General features: G+C 41.2%; 1 protein-coding gene and 1 pseudogene across 1 annotated transcript; one reads left to right on the top strand and one right to left on the bottom strand.

The window, feature by feature from the left end:
- Positions 1–837: 837 nt before the first annotated feature.
- Positions 838–18,739, bottom strand: part of LOC105721514 (uncharacterized) — a 33,659-nt pseudogene continuing 15,757 nt past the window's right edge.
- On the top strand, positions 5,585–6,351 carry H1-3 (H1.3 linker histone, cluster member). The gene has a single exon (XM_012458563.2). The coding sequence runs from the start codon at positions 5,633–5,635 to the stop codon at positions 6,296–6,298; it is 666 nt and encodes a 221-aa protein (XP_012313986.2). The 5' UTR covers positions 5,585–5,632; the 3' UTR covers positions 6,299–6,351.

Below are 18,739 nucleotides of genomic sequence, written 5' to 3'. Positions count from 1 at the left end.
TGTTGGCTAGGGTGGTCACGAACTCCTTGAGCCACGGAGCTCGGCGGGGAAACGGCTCTTTCCCTCCCTCCTTCCTTCCTTCTTTCTTTTCTTTCTTTCGTCTTTGAGACAGTCTCCCTGTCGCCCAGGCTGGAGCGCAGTGGCGCCATCTCGCAATCACTGAAACCTCCGCCTCCCCTGCTGAAGCGATTCTCCTGCCTCAGCCGTTGCAGAGTAGCTGCGACTGCAGGCGTGCGCCACCACGCCGGGCTAATCTTAGCATTTTCAGTAGACAGGGTTTCACCATTTTTGTGCCCAGGCTAGTCTGGAACTTCTGAACTTTAGTAATCCGCCCGCCTCTGTCTCCCAAGGTGCTGGGATTACAGGCGAGGCACGCTGCCCCGCCACAAATACTGGATTTTTAAGTTTACCAGTGATTGATCTGTCCCCAACCGATGAGATCATTCAGATACTACGGCTAATAAAATAACACGTAATGCTAGTGTAATAAAACCCAGCCACCTAGTACAGAACCAGTTAAATTTTAGAAACCCGAGAATAAAACACATCACATACGTCACAAAATTGCTGGTATTCTTAAATCATTTCCACCATCTTTTTCCGTGGAGGCTTGAGATAGAAATACCCAAGTTCCTAATGTTTTTTCGCCTTCCCTTTGTCCAGAGCACACCCGACACCCGCCATCTTGGCGGGATCGCCAAAAATGGCTTGCTTTAACTCTGCTACAACCCCAGAAAGTTTACAAAAGCAAACTCAGATCGCCTACGTCTTCGTGGTAAGCAGTTACGGCCCTTCGTGTGAGGAAGGAGGTGGCCCTGAAAAGGGCCTTTTGCGGGAGAGCTGTCAATAGCAAGCCAGAATGAGGCTCAGCCGCCGAAGCCGTAGAGGGTGCGGCCCTGGCGCTTGAGCGCGTACACCACGTCCATGGCGGTGACCGTCTTGCGCTTGGCGTGCTCCGTGTAGGTCACGGCGTCCCGGATCACGTTCTCCAGGAACACCTTGAGCACCCCGCGGGTCTCCTCATAAATAAGGCCCGAGATACGTTTCACGCCGCCGCGCCGGGCCAGGCGCCGGATGGCGGGCTTGGTAATGCCCTGGATGTTGTCGCGCAGCACCTTCCGGTGGCGCTTGGCGCCTCCTTTTCCCAAGCCTTTACCTCCTTTCCCTCTGCCAGACATGACCACAAGCAAATAGCAACCCTACCTCTGCAGCTTCAGTACTCCTTGAAGCCCCTTATATATCAACAATGCGGACCTTTTTGGAGACTGAAATGGAGGGGCGGGAACGAAACCTGTGTCTCCGCCTTTTCCCTACCTTACTAGGCGTCGCCTACACTATTGTCTAAGGAACGAAGCGGGCGGGGAAATGCAACTCGGTTTGACTCCTTTCTGTTTCCTTGCTTTGGTCTTGCGTGCAGGTTTCTGTGTCCTCCAGTCTAGTGCCTGTTGGCTCTCAAAGAACTGATTATGTTTGTCTCCTAACAGCCTTAACATTTGTAAAAAGGAGGCAGTAACGCTGCATACACTTGTCTACAAAATGGATAGACAAGAAAATAACGTAACTATTTCTTTTAAGACAGTCTCGCTCTGTTGCCCAGGTTGGAGTGCAGTGGCGGGTTCTCGGCTCACTGCAACCCCCGCCTCCCGGGTTCAAGCGATTCTTCTGCCTCAGCCCTCGGAGTAGCTGCGACTACAGGCGCGCGCCACCACGCCTGGATAAAATTTTGTATTTTTAGTAGAAACGGGGTTTCGTCATATTGACAAGGCTGGTCGGAACTGACCTCAGGTGATCGGCCCCCCCTTGGCCTCCCAAAGTGCTGGGATTACAGGCATGAGCCATCACGCCCGGCCTTAATTTTTAAACGTTAAGATTCCTTTAAAATGTATTTTTATTAATTTTAAAAATATAGCAAGCAATACTTATTAAATTTGGCAGATTATGAGACTTTGCGTTTGACAGAGAAATATACATTCCCATCGTTTCAGCATTCCTAATGAAGGATCTGTAAGAAGGGAAACCAATATTAATTGATTTTACATTCTTAGTTTCCCAATGTATAATGCAATATCTGAGGCTTGAAGATATAATCATCTAATAAGTGGTATTGTATTGTTGGGCTCGATTTTGTAGTCTCACTGTTTTGCTATCTACCACTGCTTTCCTGCCAGTAAAGCATACATGGGAAATCATGGCAAATAAAGGTTTGCAAATTAACAAAAATACTAATCCATTCTGTGAAATACTGTCCTAATAAAAGATTCCTGAATAAATGTTTACACACAGATCATAGATGAAGTGTAGTAGAAAAATTCCAACATTAACTTCTATTCTACACCTTCACATTCATTGCCTCCGATATACTGCAGTGGTAACTTAAAAATTCCTTCTCTGCTGATACCTAAAGGCGTGAGAACACTATTCATTTTGAGGTTAAGAGTCTTCTTAAATTTTAGCTTAGGTTCATTTGCCTGTAGGCATAGACACAGAGATCCCTAATGCTCTCCTTTTTGAGGTACGCACCAAAGCATCATTCATTCATTCATTCATTCATTCAGCGATTTAATGTCCTCTAAATACCAAGAATGGTGTACAAATACCAAGTTTATGAAGATGATCACATTTATTCTCTTAAAAAACTTAAAAGTTTAGAAAAGGGAAAAGTAAACTCAGGGTTAAGGGACAGACATCAAGCCGCATACTTTTTTTTTTTTTAATGAGATGGAGTTTCGCTCTTTTTGCCCAGGATATAGTGCAATGGCCTAGTCTCGGCAGAGATTAGTTAGCCCAAATACCTTTTTACTTATTGAGACCCTAAGAAGCCATGGGAGCCAGTTAGTGTTGCACAAGAATGAAATGGTGGTATCGCATCTGTTAATTCGCTATATCTAATATGGTGAACAAATCCAAAAATTATTCAACAACTATTATTAAGACTACAATAATAATCAAAATAATAAATAGTAAACAATCTGAGTATTTTTTTTTTTTTTTGAGACGGAGACTTACTCTGTTGCCCAGGCTGGAGTGCTGTGGCCTGATCTCGGCTTACTGCAACCTCTGCCTCCCGGGTTCAAGCGATTCTCCTGCTTCAGTTTCCCTAGTAGCTGGGACTACAGGCACCCACCACTATGGTCGGCTAATTGTGTGTGTATGTTCTAGTAGAGACGGGGTTTCACGGTGTTAGCCAGGATAGGCTTGATCTCTTGATGTCTTGATCTCATGATCCACCCACCTCGGCCTCCCAAAGTGCTGGGATTACAGGCGTTGAGTCACCATGTCCGGCCAGCAATTTAATTTTAATTCTATCTCTGTGTCTAGACATTATAAAGCTATGGACTGGAAAAAGAAATGCTTATGCCTGTGACTGTCACTGTTGAAAATGATATCCATAATGTTGCACAGCCCCTTCCTCCAGAAACCCATAAAATGCCTCCCTACAGGAATTACTAATTTTGACAAATCCAAGTCTATAAGTTTTCCTCTTTTATAAACCATATTTATATTTTTGTGGTATAGTATATAACATGGTCTTAAGTCCTAGAGACTTGTTTCCAATCTGTGCAAGAGAGTAAATAATTACTTAAGACAATTTAAGTAATTTTAATGAAATTAGTTGAATGAGAAGAGATGACATCTTCAAAGTTGATTATTTTATCTAGGATTTTTTTTCCTCAAATTCTTTGGGAAAGAATTTATCTAGGATTTACATGAAAAAGTCCTCTAATCACTATTGAGTGTAGGCCAGAATAACTTGATTTTCTGAAATATGAGTATTTTTGTCAGTAGAAGCAGAACATCAAATTACTCTTGTTTATTTAACAAACATAGGAGTTCATTTCAGCATCCAATTATTTGATGGAGAATATTAATTTTATGCTTAATTATCCAATAATAACCTAATTCCATCATCTGCATTGCAAACTGAAAGATAAGGAATAGTGAAGTTACTCATGTTTGCTGTGAAATGTTTGTTTAGCTCCTTAGGTGGACATATTCAACCAATTAATTTTGGGTGTGACAGCTAAGTTTATATTTTGTGAGTAAAAAGTCCAAGGAGAATGATGAAAATTTTGAAAGTGATTTTAATGATATTTTTTCTCTCTAATCCTCAATGTCCACACTTGTAATGTTGAAATTTGTATTTTATTTTAGTAAATAGTGATTTTTACCATTTATTCAACCAGGTTGCAGGGGGGAGAGAGAGAGAGAGAGAGAGAAAGAGAGAGAGAGGAAGCAAAATTTGTATTTGAAATATGATTTTAAAGTATAAAAATATGTACAAAATTCTATGGTGAATATTGCCAAAAAAATAGTGTCTTCCATTAAATTATTTACAACTTTAAAGTGATGGGACAGGAACATGTGAACTGTTAATGCTCAGAAGCTCTCGCTCTCATTGCTCATAGTTGGTAACATGATGTTGGCCTGCCATTCTATTATTTCTTGATTCAGTTTTCTTTGTGGAGATGTGGTAGTTGATCTTTAATGCCTATTTTAGGTCTGAAAAATCCAAGATCCTAACTTTTAAGAGAAGATTGGTCACTGTTCAGGACTTTTTTTTTTTTTTTTTTTTTTTTTTTTTTGAGACGGAGTTTCGCTCTTGTTACCCAGGCTGGAGTGCAATGGCGCGATCTTGGCTCACCGCAACCTCCGCCTCCTGGGTTCAAGCAATTCTCCTGCCTCAGCCTCCCGAGTAGCTGGGACTACAGGCATGCGCCACCATGCCCAGCTAATTTTTGTATTTTTAGTAGGGACGGGGTTTCACCATGTTGACCAGGATGGTCTCGATCTCTTGACCTCGTGATCCAGCCGTCTCGGCCTCCCAAAGTGCTGGGATTATAGGCGTGAGCCACCGCGCCCGGCCAGGACTTTTTTCTATAAGAATGATGTAACCTCACCCTAATCTTTCTGGAAATTTTTAAACCACGAAAATATTGAGATCAAATCCAGCTTACACACTAGTAACTTGAATGCTATTTAAAAACAAAAAACAAACAAAAAAACAAAAAAAACCCTATCTTTTCTAAAATAATCACCCCTCTTGTACATAGAACTTTCTACCCCAGTGCCAATTCCTAGAACTTGATGCAAACAGCTCACCAGAGAGCCTGTGCTATTGTTCCTGCGAAAAAAAACAATTTTCCTACACATTTGAGTAAAAATGAGTTTATCTGTATAAAGTCGAGAAGATAAGAATGCAGGGAACAATGTCCTGGAATAGACATTTGCAAATGAAAGAGAGAGAAATAGTATTTTTAAGGAAAACCTGAAAGTTGTCTCGATTTGACCGAAGTTTGAAAGAGAGTTGGGGGAATAACGAAAGTTTCAAGATGCCGGTTTTAAAACTATGCACAGAAAATAAGGCAGGAAGGAAGCCCAAAGTCTCTCGGATCAGTTTCCCCCAAATCCCTAATTATTTCCTGCCCAGATTTCTTATATTTTTACTCTTTTTTAAGGGGCAACAAACACAGCAGCGCAGTAGAGCCGAGGAGTCCTTTTCCAGCAGGGCCGCGCATGGAGCAGGGAACCAATCATCGCTTAGCGTCTCTCTATATAAACCCTCAGTCTCCGCCGGAGAGGACAAGCCGCTCTGACACTTTGAGCTTACTTTTGTCTTTGGAAAGACAACAACATGTCGGAGACTGCTCCAGTTGCTCCTGCCACTCCTGCACCCGCAGAAAAAACACCTGTGAAGAAGAAAGTGAAGAAAGCAGGCGCAGCGGCCGGAAAACGCAAGACATCGGGACCCCCAGTGTCTGAGCTCATCACCAAGGCAGTGGCAGCTTCCAAGGAGCGCAGTGGCGTTTCTCTGGCCGCGCTTAAAAAAGCACTTGCGGTTGCTGGATACGATGTAGAGAAAAACAACAGCCGCATCAAGCTTGGCCTCAAAAGCTTGGTGAGCAAAGGCACCCTGGTGCAGACTAAAGGCACCGGTGCTTCTGGCTCCTTCAAACTCAACAAGAAGGCGGCTTCCGGCGAAGCTAAGCCTAAAGCTAAGAAGGCGGGCGCTGTTAAGCCTAAGAAGCCCGCAGGGGCAGCCAAGAAACCCAAGAAGGCGATCGGTGCCGTTACCCCCAAGAAAAGCGTCAAGAAGACTCCTAAGAAAGCAAGAAAGGGGGCAACAGCTGCTGGGACCAAGAAAGTGGCCAAGAGTGCGAAAAAGGTGAAAGCATCCCAGCCGAAGAAAGCTGCCAAGAGTCCAGCCAAGGCCAAAGTTTCTAAACCCAAGGCATCCAAGCCTAAAGCGGCGAAGCCGAAAGTTACAAAGGCGAAGAAGGCGGCTCCGAAGAAAAAGTGAAACTGGCGGGACGTCCCTCTTTGAAAATTTAAACGGCTCTTTTCAGAGCCACCTAGAGATATCAGTCAAAAGAGCTGTAACTTGTTTTCTTGGAGGGAGGGGGTGGTGTGGGAATGACGGACGGGTCTATCCTGGTCAATGCAAGTTGGGGTTCAAGTAAGCTCACCGCTCCCTGCAGCTTGGGTGCGAAGATCCTGCCGCTTCAGCCACAGCCACCGGAGTAGCTAAGGCTACTTGAGCCTTCACCCCCGGGGTTTTCTTTAAGTTCCCGCCTTAGTGTGTGATTGGCTAGCTGGTTTCTCTTAAAGCGAGGCGCCTAAAAGAGGCTCTGAAACGATTTTACTCTTAGTACAGGCATATAGTTTAAAAGCTTTCCTTCAGTATGGAGATTACTTTTTGAGCTACAGCCCTTGCTGGTTTTGAGCAGGACGTTGCCTGCGAAGGGTTCCTGCGGTCCACCATCTTGTGTAACCAATCGTTGGCGATGGTCAGCTGTAGGTGCCGCGGAATGCCCGTCTTTTCGCAGGCTTTGTTACCCGCTTCGTTCTGGGGTACCGGCCGTCAGGTACATTGCTGGAAACTGGCATTTTGGGGCCGGGCGCGGTAGCTCACGCCTGTAATCACAGCACTTTGGGAAGCCAAGACAGGTAGATCATGAGATCAGGAGTTTGAGACCAGCCTGACCAACATGGTGAAACCGTCTTTAGTAAAAAATACAAAAAAATCGCCGGGGTGTGGTGACGCGCGCCTGTAATCCCAGCTACTAAGCGGAGCCTGAGGCATGAGAGTCGCTTGAACTCGGGAAACAGAGGTTGCAGTGAACCGAGATCGCGCCGCTGCATTCCAGCCTGGACAACAGAGCAAGACTTCCTCTGGTGGGGGGGAAAAATGGCAGTGTGGTTATTGTGTTTCTTTTCTGTTAGTGGCCAGCGTCTCCAGGACTTACTTGCCCAGGGTCTCTCTTGGCTGTTAACTTATTTCTGCCTACTCTAACTTTGTAGGACTGCCTCCAGGTAACACTAGCGTGCTAGCCCAACCAGCTCGAAGTAGCTGTCTTTGCGGAGGACGCGGTATATTAACCCTACTGGCAACTGTAGGCCAGCGTGGGAAGAGCAGGTCTTATTTCCCGCGCCCATATAATGTTAGGAAAAGAATGAAATTCTAGTATTAAGCCAATCGGAGGAAGAGGTCATCATAGTCTCTGTCTCAGTTTTGTAAAACATGCTTTCCCATTGGTTTGCACAGCCTGCTGAATTAACCAATCAGAACGTATTTTTAGATTTTTATTTGCGTGGTTTTTCCTAGAGGAAATTTTTCACCAGAGCGCGATATTAAAATTTGTGATACGCAAATTTAATAAGTATTGGATGTAAGTATTGCTATCACCCTGAGGCTAAGGGATAGTGAAAAGTACGAAAGGAAAAACCTTGGGGAAGGCAGCAAGGAGCCTGAAATTGGGGTTACCATGACAAAGAAAATGAGCCATAGGAAGGTGGGCTGACCTGTATGTACTACTATTTCCATTTTATCTGGGAGGATGAGGTAGTGTTTGATTTTGTTTTTGATTTTAGGAAAGCCCACTTAACTACTGAGAACTCTGGACATAATCTGATTTCTACAGATGTTTATGGGACTTTAGATGGGAAAAGATTACATCATTTTCACAAATCCTAAATGCAATTTGGTATTTCCTTTGTGAATACAGGCAGCTAATCACTGAATTTCACATCAATGATAATCATAGATATTTTTATATCACTTTGTACTTATAGTTTACACTAATTGTGAACCTTTCAAACTAACATTATTACACTTACTGCTAGATCTTATTTGATGTGTAACTAAAGTATATACAGACTTTAAGAAAAAAACTTTGTGTCACTACCTTTCTTACCCTGTATATTTTTTTAAAAAACATGGTTTTGAGAAGGTGTCTATAGATTTCCAGAATCTAGAGTACATAGCACAAAACAAGTCATAAACTGTTTTTGTTTGTTTGTTTGTGACTGAGTTTCACTCTTGTTGCCCAGGCTGGAGTGCAGTTGTGTGATCTTGGCTCACCACAACCTCCGCCTCCTGGGTTCAAGGAATTCTCCTGCCTCAGCCTCCCGAGTAGCTAATTTTTGTATTTTTTGTAGAGATGGAATTTCACCATGTTGGCCAGGATGGTCTTGATCTCTTGACTTCCCTCCTGCCTTGGCCTCCCAAAGTCCTGAGATTACAGGCGTGAACAACCGTACTCGGTCCATGTCATGAATTCTTAAATAAGTTTGCAGTGGGACAAAATATAAATCTTTATAATACCTCTTAATCTTACTTGTTTACATTATGTTTATTTGTTAATATTTTATATTTTACATTATTTGCCTCCCCCCCCCCAAAAAAAATCAGATGTAGCCTAGTTATAAGCAGGAATTTAATTTTTTTAGGAACAACAGGTACATCACACAATTTCTTATTTGTAGAGAAAGCCAAAATACCTCCCTGTATGAGAGTGGCTTGATTGAGAAGGGAATCTGAATAAATGGAAGGATGTGATCTTTTTTTTTTTTTTAGATGGAGTTTTGCTCTGTAGCCCAGACTGGAGTGCCGTGGTGCGACATTGGCTCATTGCAACCTCTGCCTCCCAGGTCCCGGTTCAAGCAATTCTGCGTCAGCCTCCCGGGTAGCTGGGATTACAGGCACGCACCACAGTGCCTAGCTAATTTTTGTATTTCTAGTACAGACAGGGTTTCACCGTGTTGGCCAGGCTCATCTTGAACTCCTGACCTCGTGATCTGCCCGCTTCGGCCACCCAAAGTACTAGGATGACAGGTGTGAGCCACTGTGCCCGCTCGTGAAATATTTATTCAAAATAATCTTTTTGAAAATAATAGATTGTGTCATCGAGTGGGAAAGACAGGAATGAGGGGTGAGCCAAACTTCTTCACCCTCTGAAAGTTCAATGAAAATCAACAGAAAAAAGACTGATTAATAGAAAAGTCATACTTCATCATAGGCTTTTATGACATGGGAATTTGCAGAATGGAGGCCCAGAAGTACAGGGGAAACTCCATTTTGATGCTTAGGTTCAACAAAGTAGCCACTGCCATGTATAACTGTGATTGGCCAGAGTGTTTCATCTAATGCTAATAGACTGGGGAAACACAGCAAGGCCTCTGTGTCTGGACTCTTCTTGGCCTCTGCTGAGATTCTTTCTGGGTATGGGGCAGGACCCTCTCTGGAATGAGGGAGGGTCTTACAACCTACAGCCGAACAACATATGTACTTCTTTATGGCTAGCTTTCCCACAGAAACAAGGGGGAAACAGTACAGTAAGATTTTTAGGTTTTATGGCTTTATGGTTTTATTAAGAAAAAGGGGTTCTGGTTTCTGTAACCACCTTGGGGAAGAGGGGTTCTAGTTTTTATGTGTAGCCTCAATGAGAAGCCAAAGGAGAGCAGGAGGTCAGAGACAAACTTCTGCTTCTGAGGGTACTTCTAAGGCCTTCATTTTGGGTTATTATTTCCCAATCCCCAATGGGGAGAAGCGATGTGGGAAGTCTTTAACACCCAAAATGACAAGATTTCGGCTTTTGATGGAAAGTGATAAGGAATAAGAGAATTAGGTGGGGAATGTAGCATTCCTTAAGAACAATCCAAATGAGTATAATATACCTCTAGTTCCTTACTTTTACAAAGCAGTTATTTAACTGCCTCACTTGGGCAGTTATAATGCATTTATATTAGGTATAGCTAAAATGCTTGTTTTACCGTTAGGAAACTTGGGGCTTAGAAAAGAGAAATGACAGGAAATGACAATTTGCTGTCAGTAAATGGTGGACGTAGGTCTCAAACAAGTTTCTTGATTCCTAGTATCATTCTTACACTGCTTCATTTCTGTTATATCGACTGGAAAAGGAGTGGTATTGAGAAAAAACCAGAATTTATGTATTTCTATTTCAAGCCCCTTGTGAAGTACCCATTTCACAATGTGTTTGAAATGCAACAGAAGCAATTAAAGATGATGATTCAATCAAGGATCTTCTAGAGTTGCTCTGATTTATATAAATTCATATTCATTTGCCACAGAGGACACACACTTGATTTCAAGGAAATCTGGAGTTATTTAAATCTTTCTCCATATCTTACATTTTGGTAGCAGTTGTAATATATATCTTGAGATTTGTAAAGAAGATTAACAATGTCTTAGCATGGAAGTTGTGGAGGGCATTTTTATATTATTTTAGCTGTTGGAGAGTATTTATGCTTATGGCATAGGTTTGACACAAAAGTAATTTTTAGTATCAGCCTGAAGTCACTACTTTCTTTTACCTGGAGGAAGCAGATTTTCATGGTGTTGTGTGTAGGTCTCAAATATCCCTGTTGCACAGTCATTAAATCTGGTTTATTTTTATTTTTTTAGAAGGAATCTTGATTTGTAGCCCAGGCTGGAGTGCAGTGGCCTGATCTCGCTCACTGCAACCTCTGCCTCCCTGGTCTCAGTTCAAGCAATTCTCTTACCTCTGCCTCCCAAGTAGTTAGGATTACAGGCGGGAGTCACCATGCCCAGCTAATTTTTGTATGTTTTAGTAGAGACAGTGTTTCACCATGTTGGTCAGTCTAGTCTCGAACTCCTGACCTTGTGATCCTCCCTCCTCAGGCTCCGAAAGTGCTGGGATTATAGGCATAAGCCACCACACCCAGCCTAAATCTGGTTGATTTTTAAAGAAGTCTCAATAATTCTAACATTTTCTCCCTTCTACATCTCTCTGCATTCTCTCATAGTTGGGGTGATTCCATTGCTCACTAACTGGTTCCCTAATTTCTCTAGCCTCCAATTTCTAAATTCTTAACCTTTTTTTTTTTTTTTTTACGACATAGGCTCACGCTGTTGACCAGGCTGAAGTGCTGTGGCACAGTCTTGGGTCCCTGTAGCCTCCACCTCCAGGGTTCCAGCGATTCCCCTGCCTCAGCCTCCCAGGTAGCTGGTCTTACAGGCAGCACACGGTACCATATCTGGCTAATTTTTTTTTTTTTGGCGTTTTTACTAGAGATGGGGTCTCTAACTCTTGATCTCAGGTGATTCATCTACCTCAGCCTCCCAAAGTGCTAGGTTGATAGGTGTGAACCAGCACGCCCAGACCATTTTCAACAACAAAAACCAAATACACCTTATTAAAAAGGTCATTGACTTCTAGGTTCAAGGGAAAGCCCTATAGCCTCTTGTCATAATACTGTCTGCTCACATTCACAGACACTAATAACAATGCAACCTTTTTATTTCTTTTTCTTTCTTTCTTTTTTTTTTTTTTTAACAACTTTGTTCAGGAGAAATTCCCTGTGACAATCTTTCCAATACTTCCAATTCTTTCTGAAATTACATCTCCATGCAAAACTTCCTTTAATTTAAAACATAAACTTATCTCTGAAAATGTGCTTTCATGACATTTAAGAGTTGAGAATAATTATTATCAGTAGAAAAATTTTAATGCATCTATTATTTTCTCCCATTAAGTAAACTGAACTCTAGAACATTTGTCTTATTTTCCACTACTCTAGGGGTGTGTGTGTGTGTGTGTGTGTGTGTGTCTGAATTAAAAAATTCAATCAAATGGGTTAATTATTGTCAGATAGTCATTAAATTCAGTGATTTTATTTTCTATTTTCCTGTGTGGGAAACCAAAGGTAACAAATTTCTCTAGCCCTTTCATGACCCTTGTTTCCATTGCCTGATTTACAGACAATCTTCCTTATCTTCTGAAGTATACCATTTTATGTATACAATTTTTAGTTGGGGCAACTACAAAATAAAAACTAAGAAACAAAAAATTTCACCTTTACAGTGCAAATTCCAGTGTGTTACATACCAGTATTTGCTGCTGACAGGTGGAGGAGGGAGGGTATGGAGAAATAATAAAATGGGATTTCTGAATTGTCTTGAGTTTTAGTTATTATTTTTGTAATATGAAGCTACTGGTTATTCAGAGATTACATACTTTTCAAAAAAATCATAAGTACTTGCAGGCAACTATGTAACTGAAATGGAGATACAATACAGTGTGCCAACAGGAACATAGAAAATACGATCTGACACATGAGTCAGACTTTTGATCTTCCCCACATAAAACCACAATTTATTTTAAAAACATCTGGTACTATTTACTACTATCTCAGTGTATGCCTTAAAAAACAGTTGTGTGTATATGTGTGGCTAAATCAAGGCTATTATTTGAATAGTATGCAGAAAGGCTAAGATTTGTCAATGTTAATGTCATATTGCAATGTATATATATCAGCTACTTTTCTGTAGTTTGCAGTATTAATTATAGTATAATAGAACTTCACAATCATATAAGACCCTGTACATTTCATTTTATTGTTATTATTATTTTTTAAGATGGAATCTTGCTTTGACACCCAGCCTAGAGTGCAGTAGCATGGTCTTGGCTCACTGCAGCCTCTGCCTCCCAGGTTTGATTCTCCTAGCCTCAGCCTCCCAAGTAGCTGGGATTACAGCGAATGCCACCACACCTGGCTAATTTTTACTTTTTTTTTTTTTTGTAGTAGAGACAAAGGTTTCACCATGTTGGCCAAGCTGCTATTGAACTCCTGACCTTAGGTGATCTGCCTGTCTAGGCCTCCGAAAGTGCTGGGATTACAGGTGTCAGCCACCATGGCTAGCTTAAGACCGTGTAAATTTTAAAACATTCATTTATTTTATTGTATAAGAAAACTTTAAACATGTTAGTATTTCTTTGGTAGCTCTTTCAGATGATAAAGCCCTCAGGATTAACTGACAAAAATTCTGGTGAGTGGGTTTATTTAAAACATTAATGCCTAGTGGGGAAAGTTTTGGCTCCAGCACTATCTGATATTTTCTTAGTTTCAGTTTCTTAATTTGTTTTAGGTAATTGATAACCATTGATAATACATTTTTGGAGGCTTCATAAATTACTCTGACATCTGGCCCATTGCAGCCACTAAGTAACTGTGGATTTTTTTTTCCTATTTAGAAAAACTACATATTAAAATTACATAAACTTTATCTTTTATTTTTGTAACCAGGAATGCACTAAATGGTAAATTCTGTTCAGTAATCTTTTACTTTAAATCTCAACTTGACTACATTTCCTGAGGCTTTGTTTTAGGTAAATGACCATGCTAGGTGTTCCGGAGGATTAAATGATATAAAAAGATGCATTCTGTGCCCACCACCTCCAAGTCCCCATGTACTGAAGTCCAACAGCTATAAGAGAAATACAGGTTAAAACTTGCTGAGCTAGGACCTTAAAGAAAGTACAGGATACAGGAAACAACATTCACATAGAGAATGCTTTTATCCAGAATAATAGCATGTGTACTATATTACAAACACCTGACTGCAGTTACCTTAATTATGGAGTTACGCTGTTTTCCTCATGCGCTGAATCCAATTCCGTAGGACCCAAGTCTTTATGTTGGACAGGCTTCCATGAACAAAGATTTCTTGCATAAACTCTCCAGGAGTTCTTACTATGGCTATCTTGGTCTGCATAGCTATTTACAGCTTCGTCACAATTAATTTTACCACATGACTAACCTCTTAGAGCTACTTAAGGGAAAACATCTCATTGAAAAAAAAAACAGAAACTTCTCAATAAAAGTTAACGATACTCCACCCCATTTCAAAACTGAAGAATTTGCTGAAATGTTTAAATAAACAAAATTCTTCCAAATGGCATGTAGTGTCTCATATAGTATATACACCCTTCTACATTTCCAAATAACAGCCTGTATGATTTCAGAAGTATTTATTTCCCTTGCCTTCAGCTACCAGTTTACAAGTTGTGAGGAAAGTTTTCATGGGAAGAAAATGTCTATTTAGTATGGTATAGTCATAACTGTACCTTTGCATGGAAAGGAATGGCAGATATTTTCTGAAAGAATTCAAGCCATCAAAGGATTTTCGTTTTGATGATTAATATGGGGTACCCTTAATGAGATTTTAGACAGGGTAATTAGCAGTTGAAGAGTTCTTTTAAGGTACCAGCTGGAAAGTTGAAAAGGCTCATGATCTCTGCATTTTCCTTTGGCACTGGCGTATATCTGAGACACACCCATCTGCGCCTTTGTTTTGACTCCTGCAGTTTATAACCTAAGCAAGGCTGCCAACTCGGCAAGAGCTTCCTGTTAATGCCACGGGCCTGGGTTCCAGCTTTGGACCACTTTGGACCACCTTTGCTTTGGACCGGTATCAGGCGCACACAGAGGGTAACCTTGACCGGCCCAAGGCGCTGGCAGTCGCTGACATGTAGCTGGGCTTCAAAACACTAGTGGAACAAGGCGGCCTGATTCAGACCAAAAGTGCCCGAAGAGGAGGAGCCGCAGGCGAAACCTGAGAAAACGCTTAAATTTGGGAATTCAAGTGAAGTAAATTGAGCGGAGTGGAGATTAGAATTTCAAAGGTCTATTTAAATTAGTACAGTCTCGGGGTCTAGTGAGTTTTAAAAAGGTTGCAGCTTTTTTCATGGATAAAGTGGTTGGCTCTGAAAAGAGCCTTTGGATTTAAGGTTGGTGCTCAAGACAATTTATGCTCTCTCACCACGAATGCGGCGGGCAAGCTGGATGTCCTTGGGCATGATGGTGACGCGTTTGGCATGGATGGCGCACAGGTTAGTGTCCTCAAAGAGCCCCACCAAGTAGGCCTCGCAGGCCTCCTGCAGCGCCATCACCGCTGAGCTCTGGAAGCGCAGGTCAGTCTTGAAGTCTTGAGCGATTTCTCGCACCAGGCGCTGAAACGGCAACTTCCGAATTAGCAGCTCGGTGGACTTCTGGTAGCGGCGGATCTCGCGCAGGGCCACGGTACCGGGGCGGTAGCGGTGGGGCTTCTTCACGCCGCCGGTGGCCGGAGCGCTCTTACGCGCCGCCTTGGTAGCCAACTGCTTGCGCGGCGCTTTGCCGCCAGTAGATTTACGGGCAGTCTGCTTAGTACGCGCCATGACTGACCCGAGAAGCAAAGCGGTTAGGAAAACTAGCTTAGCCCTCTATTTATAAAGGAACAGAATCACTCTGATTGGATTGTGGACAATCCTTGTTAGTGATAGGCTGCTAAATTCCGGAAGTGCTCGGAGCCGTTTTCCATTGGTTTATTTTTTCAGAGCAAGATTCTGATTGGTAAATTTGGGTAGAGAACTGGCTCCTTTAAACAAGTCGTTTTTGTTACAGGTTTCTTTGATATTTCACATAGAGCATAACCTGCAAACACATTGATCATTTAACTTAACAGATTGAACCTTTATCCTGTTTAGTTATAAAAAATAGAATGTATTTGAATTAGAAAGTTCTTTAGAATTTTTTTCAAAACCATGTTTTTTTCTGCTTAATTGTCCTTAAGTTTTTCCCTTCCCTATTAACTCATCTAAAATCCATTGTCTAAGTATCTCTCACTGAGTCCTGGTTTCATTATAGAGTACATAGGTAATTCACTCAAATATGGTTTTCTAAGATAAACTGTTTAAACATAAGGAACTTTGTGTTTTATTTTTGTTAGAGTAAAATTCTAACATCCCCAAATCCCTGCCCCTTTAATACCGGATTTGACTCAAAGGATTTAACGCTATTATTTTGTCTTGTGGAAATAAAAATGTCAAAGCATAATGGCAATAGCTGTCAAGAAAACTATTTTCAATATAGAATATTGAAAAAGATGGCGGCGAAGAGAGTCCCAGAAGGTTGTTTCTTTATAAGACAACCGTGGCGCAGCTTCTCCGGATTCCTCCTGGAGAGAGCTGAGTTGCGCTGAACAATTTAACAGACACCCAACAGAACTTTTGTAGGAACTGCACTCACCAAAAAAAAAAAAAAAAAAAACCTAAACAAAACAGGCCTTCTTAACTTGGTTTTCGCTTCAAAACTCAACAGTTCTCAATTACTTTGAAAATGAAAATTGGTTTACTGGAAAAGATTCTTAGGGAATGATACTATAGCCTAACATGGTATTGTAAACCCACCTATCGGATTCCCTGTAAGATGTTCTTTTCTCAGCCAATAACAAGAGCAGTTTGTGAATTCTTAAGTTACACACCTTTAAGCTATTGGCTACTTTGGTCCAGGCAGAGTTTAGATTTACAAGTTCGCGTTTGTGTAAGCGTAGTATAAATATTTCGGAAGGGGATACTGCGCGTGCGTGTCTGTTGAACGGTCTAGTTTCCTTTTGTTTTTGTTTTTCAATAGGGTTTCTTTCTTTTGGAAAGCTATTTCGTAAGGTGTCGAGGCAGGTCGGCAATGACGCTGGCATATAGACCAAGGCGATTGACGTTAAGGATTCGTTGGAGCCGTCGCCCTCTAGGGAGGGAAGACGACCAAACCAAATTCATCTCTGCCCACAAATGCCGGCGGATGTCTACAAGCTGAAGGGGGAGGAGACAAACAATGTTTTGTGCCTGCCTGCTCATTCTCTGAATTCTGTTAAAAGCCTGCCCTATTTTAGGGCATTCATAAAAATTCTGTTAACTACAGGATTGATACAATTGCATCTTTCAAATTAGTGTCGATTTAGCAAATTTGATTTATATTAGGACTCGTGGGCAAATCAAGACCGAATTTACACATTGTCATGCGTTTCAATCTCATATTTCAAATACATGAGTCCCTTGCTTTTCTCCATTTCAGAAAAGAAAATTCTGAACACTAAATCAAGGTAAAACGCTTAGACATGTTGGCAAAATGGTTTTATAGGGAGCAGGAAAAGAACTGAAATCCTTTTGTACAATATGATCACGTATCTGTGGGCTGGGCTGTTGTCAATGACAGCTATGCCCCGGTTGCTTTTCCTCTCCACACTCCCTACATTTCATCTTCCGAGGCCCAAGACCTGTTTTGTGATACTCTGTTTTCTCATGTTAATTTTAGTTTATTCATTTCTAGAATTAGAATGTTAACATCTACCTGAAAAAAAATTTCCAAAATCAAAAGATAAACTTTAGGTCAAAGGTTCAAGACAGTGTCAGTGAGAAATTCCATCTTTATGCCCCATAGTTTGATTTCTTCCCCAGTGTTCTTAAATCTGTCAATCCGGTGTTTTGCCATCTGAACCTACCTTAAGTTCCTTTCATAATCCTCATCTCTAAATATGTGTAAACCTTTGATTTTAGAAGTCACTGCAAAATTTACAAGATTACATAAGAACTTACCAGCTCACTGGCATTAATCAGTAGTTTCTATCTCTATCTCCATACCTGAACACAACTTAAGGTAAGATCTGCATTGTGTAATAAAATAGTGGAAAACTGCTTGTGGCCACTAAGCATTTGAAATGTGGCTGTTGAAGCTGAGGACTTTTTTTTTTTTTTTTTTAGAAGGAGGCTTACCTTGTCACCCAGGATGGAGTGCAGTGGCAAGATCTCAGCTCGGTGTAACCGCAACCTCTCTGGTTAAAGCGATTTCCCTGGCTCAGTCTCCACAGTAGCTGGAATTTCAGGTGCTCACCACCACACCCAGCTAATTTTTTAAAATGTATTTTTAATAGAGACAAGGTTTCACCATGTTGTCCTGGCTGGTATGCAGCTCCTCTCCTTAAATAATCTGTCTGCTCTGACCTCCCAAAGTGTTGGGATTACAGGCGTGAGCCACCTCGCCCAAACTGAATTTTTATTTTACCTAATTTTAATTAATTTAATTTAAAAGCTGATACTCCAGTTACTGAAAAATGTTAGACATGTTTTGAACAATCAGATATTAGAATTTAATTTTTTAGCAGTGAAGTTTATCAAATCAAAATGAAAATCCAGTTATTTCCCACAAAAATGTAATGCCAAATTGAATAGAATGTCAATAATATTTAGAAGACTTAAAAAGAATGTGAAATCTTGCATTAATATTGATTTTATATTGAGTATATTTTGAAATAATGATTTTGTATTTTGGGCTAAATATAATACTTATTACTTTACCTACTTCTTATTAGTTGTTTCAAATGTGCTTACTCAAAAATTCAAAATTACATATGTGGCTTGCATTATTCTTTTTTTTTTTTTTTTTTTTTTTGAGATGGAGTCTCTCTCTCTGTAGCCCAGGCTGGAGTGCAGATTTGTGATCTACGCTCACTGCAACCTCCGCCTCCTGGGTCTTGGTTCAAGCAATTCTCCTATTTTACCCTCCAAAGTAGCTGGGATTACAGGCAGGAGCCACCATGCCCAGCTAATTTTTGTATTTTTATTAGAGACGGGGTTTCACCATTTTGGCCAGGCTGATCTCGAACTCCTGACCACAGGTGATCTGCCCACCTCGGCCTCCCATAGTACTGGGATTACAAGCATGAGCCACCGAACCCGGTCGTGGCTTGCATTATTCTTTATATATAGCATTGTGCCAGGATCATCCATTTCTCTTCTCTGTTTCTTGATTCTTTACCAAATCTTGACAGCATAGGCTTTGAAATAGTGTGGACTTTCAATATATTTCTATGAACCCAGTTATAGCA

Source organism: Aotus nancymaae, unplaced genomic scaffold, assembly GCF_030222135.1.
Source record: "Aotus nancymaae isolate 86718 unplaced genomic scaffold, 86718_ANA_hifiasm-v0.15.2.pri h1tg000051l, whole genome shotgun sequence".
Lineage (NCBI taxonomy): Eukaryota > Metazoa > Chordata > Mammalia > Primates > Aotidae > Aotus > Aotus nancymaae.
The sequence above is the reverse complement of the archived record's forward strand: the minus strand, read 5'-3'. Positions and strand labels throughout refer to the sequence as shown.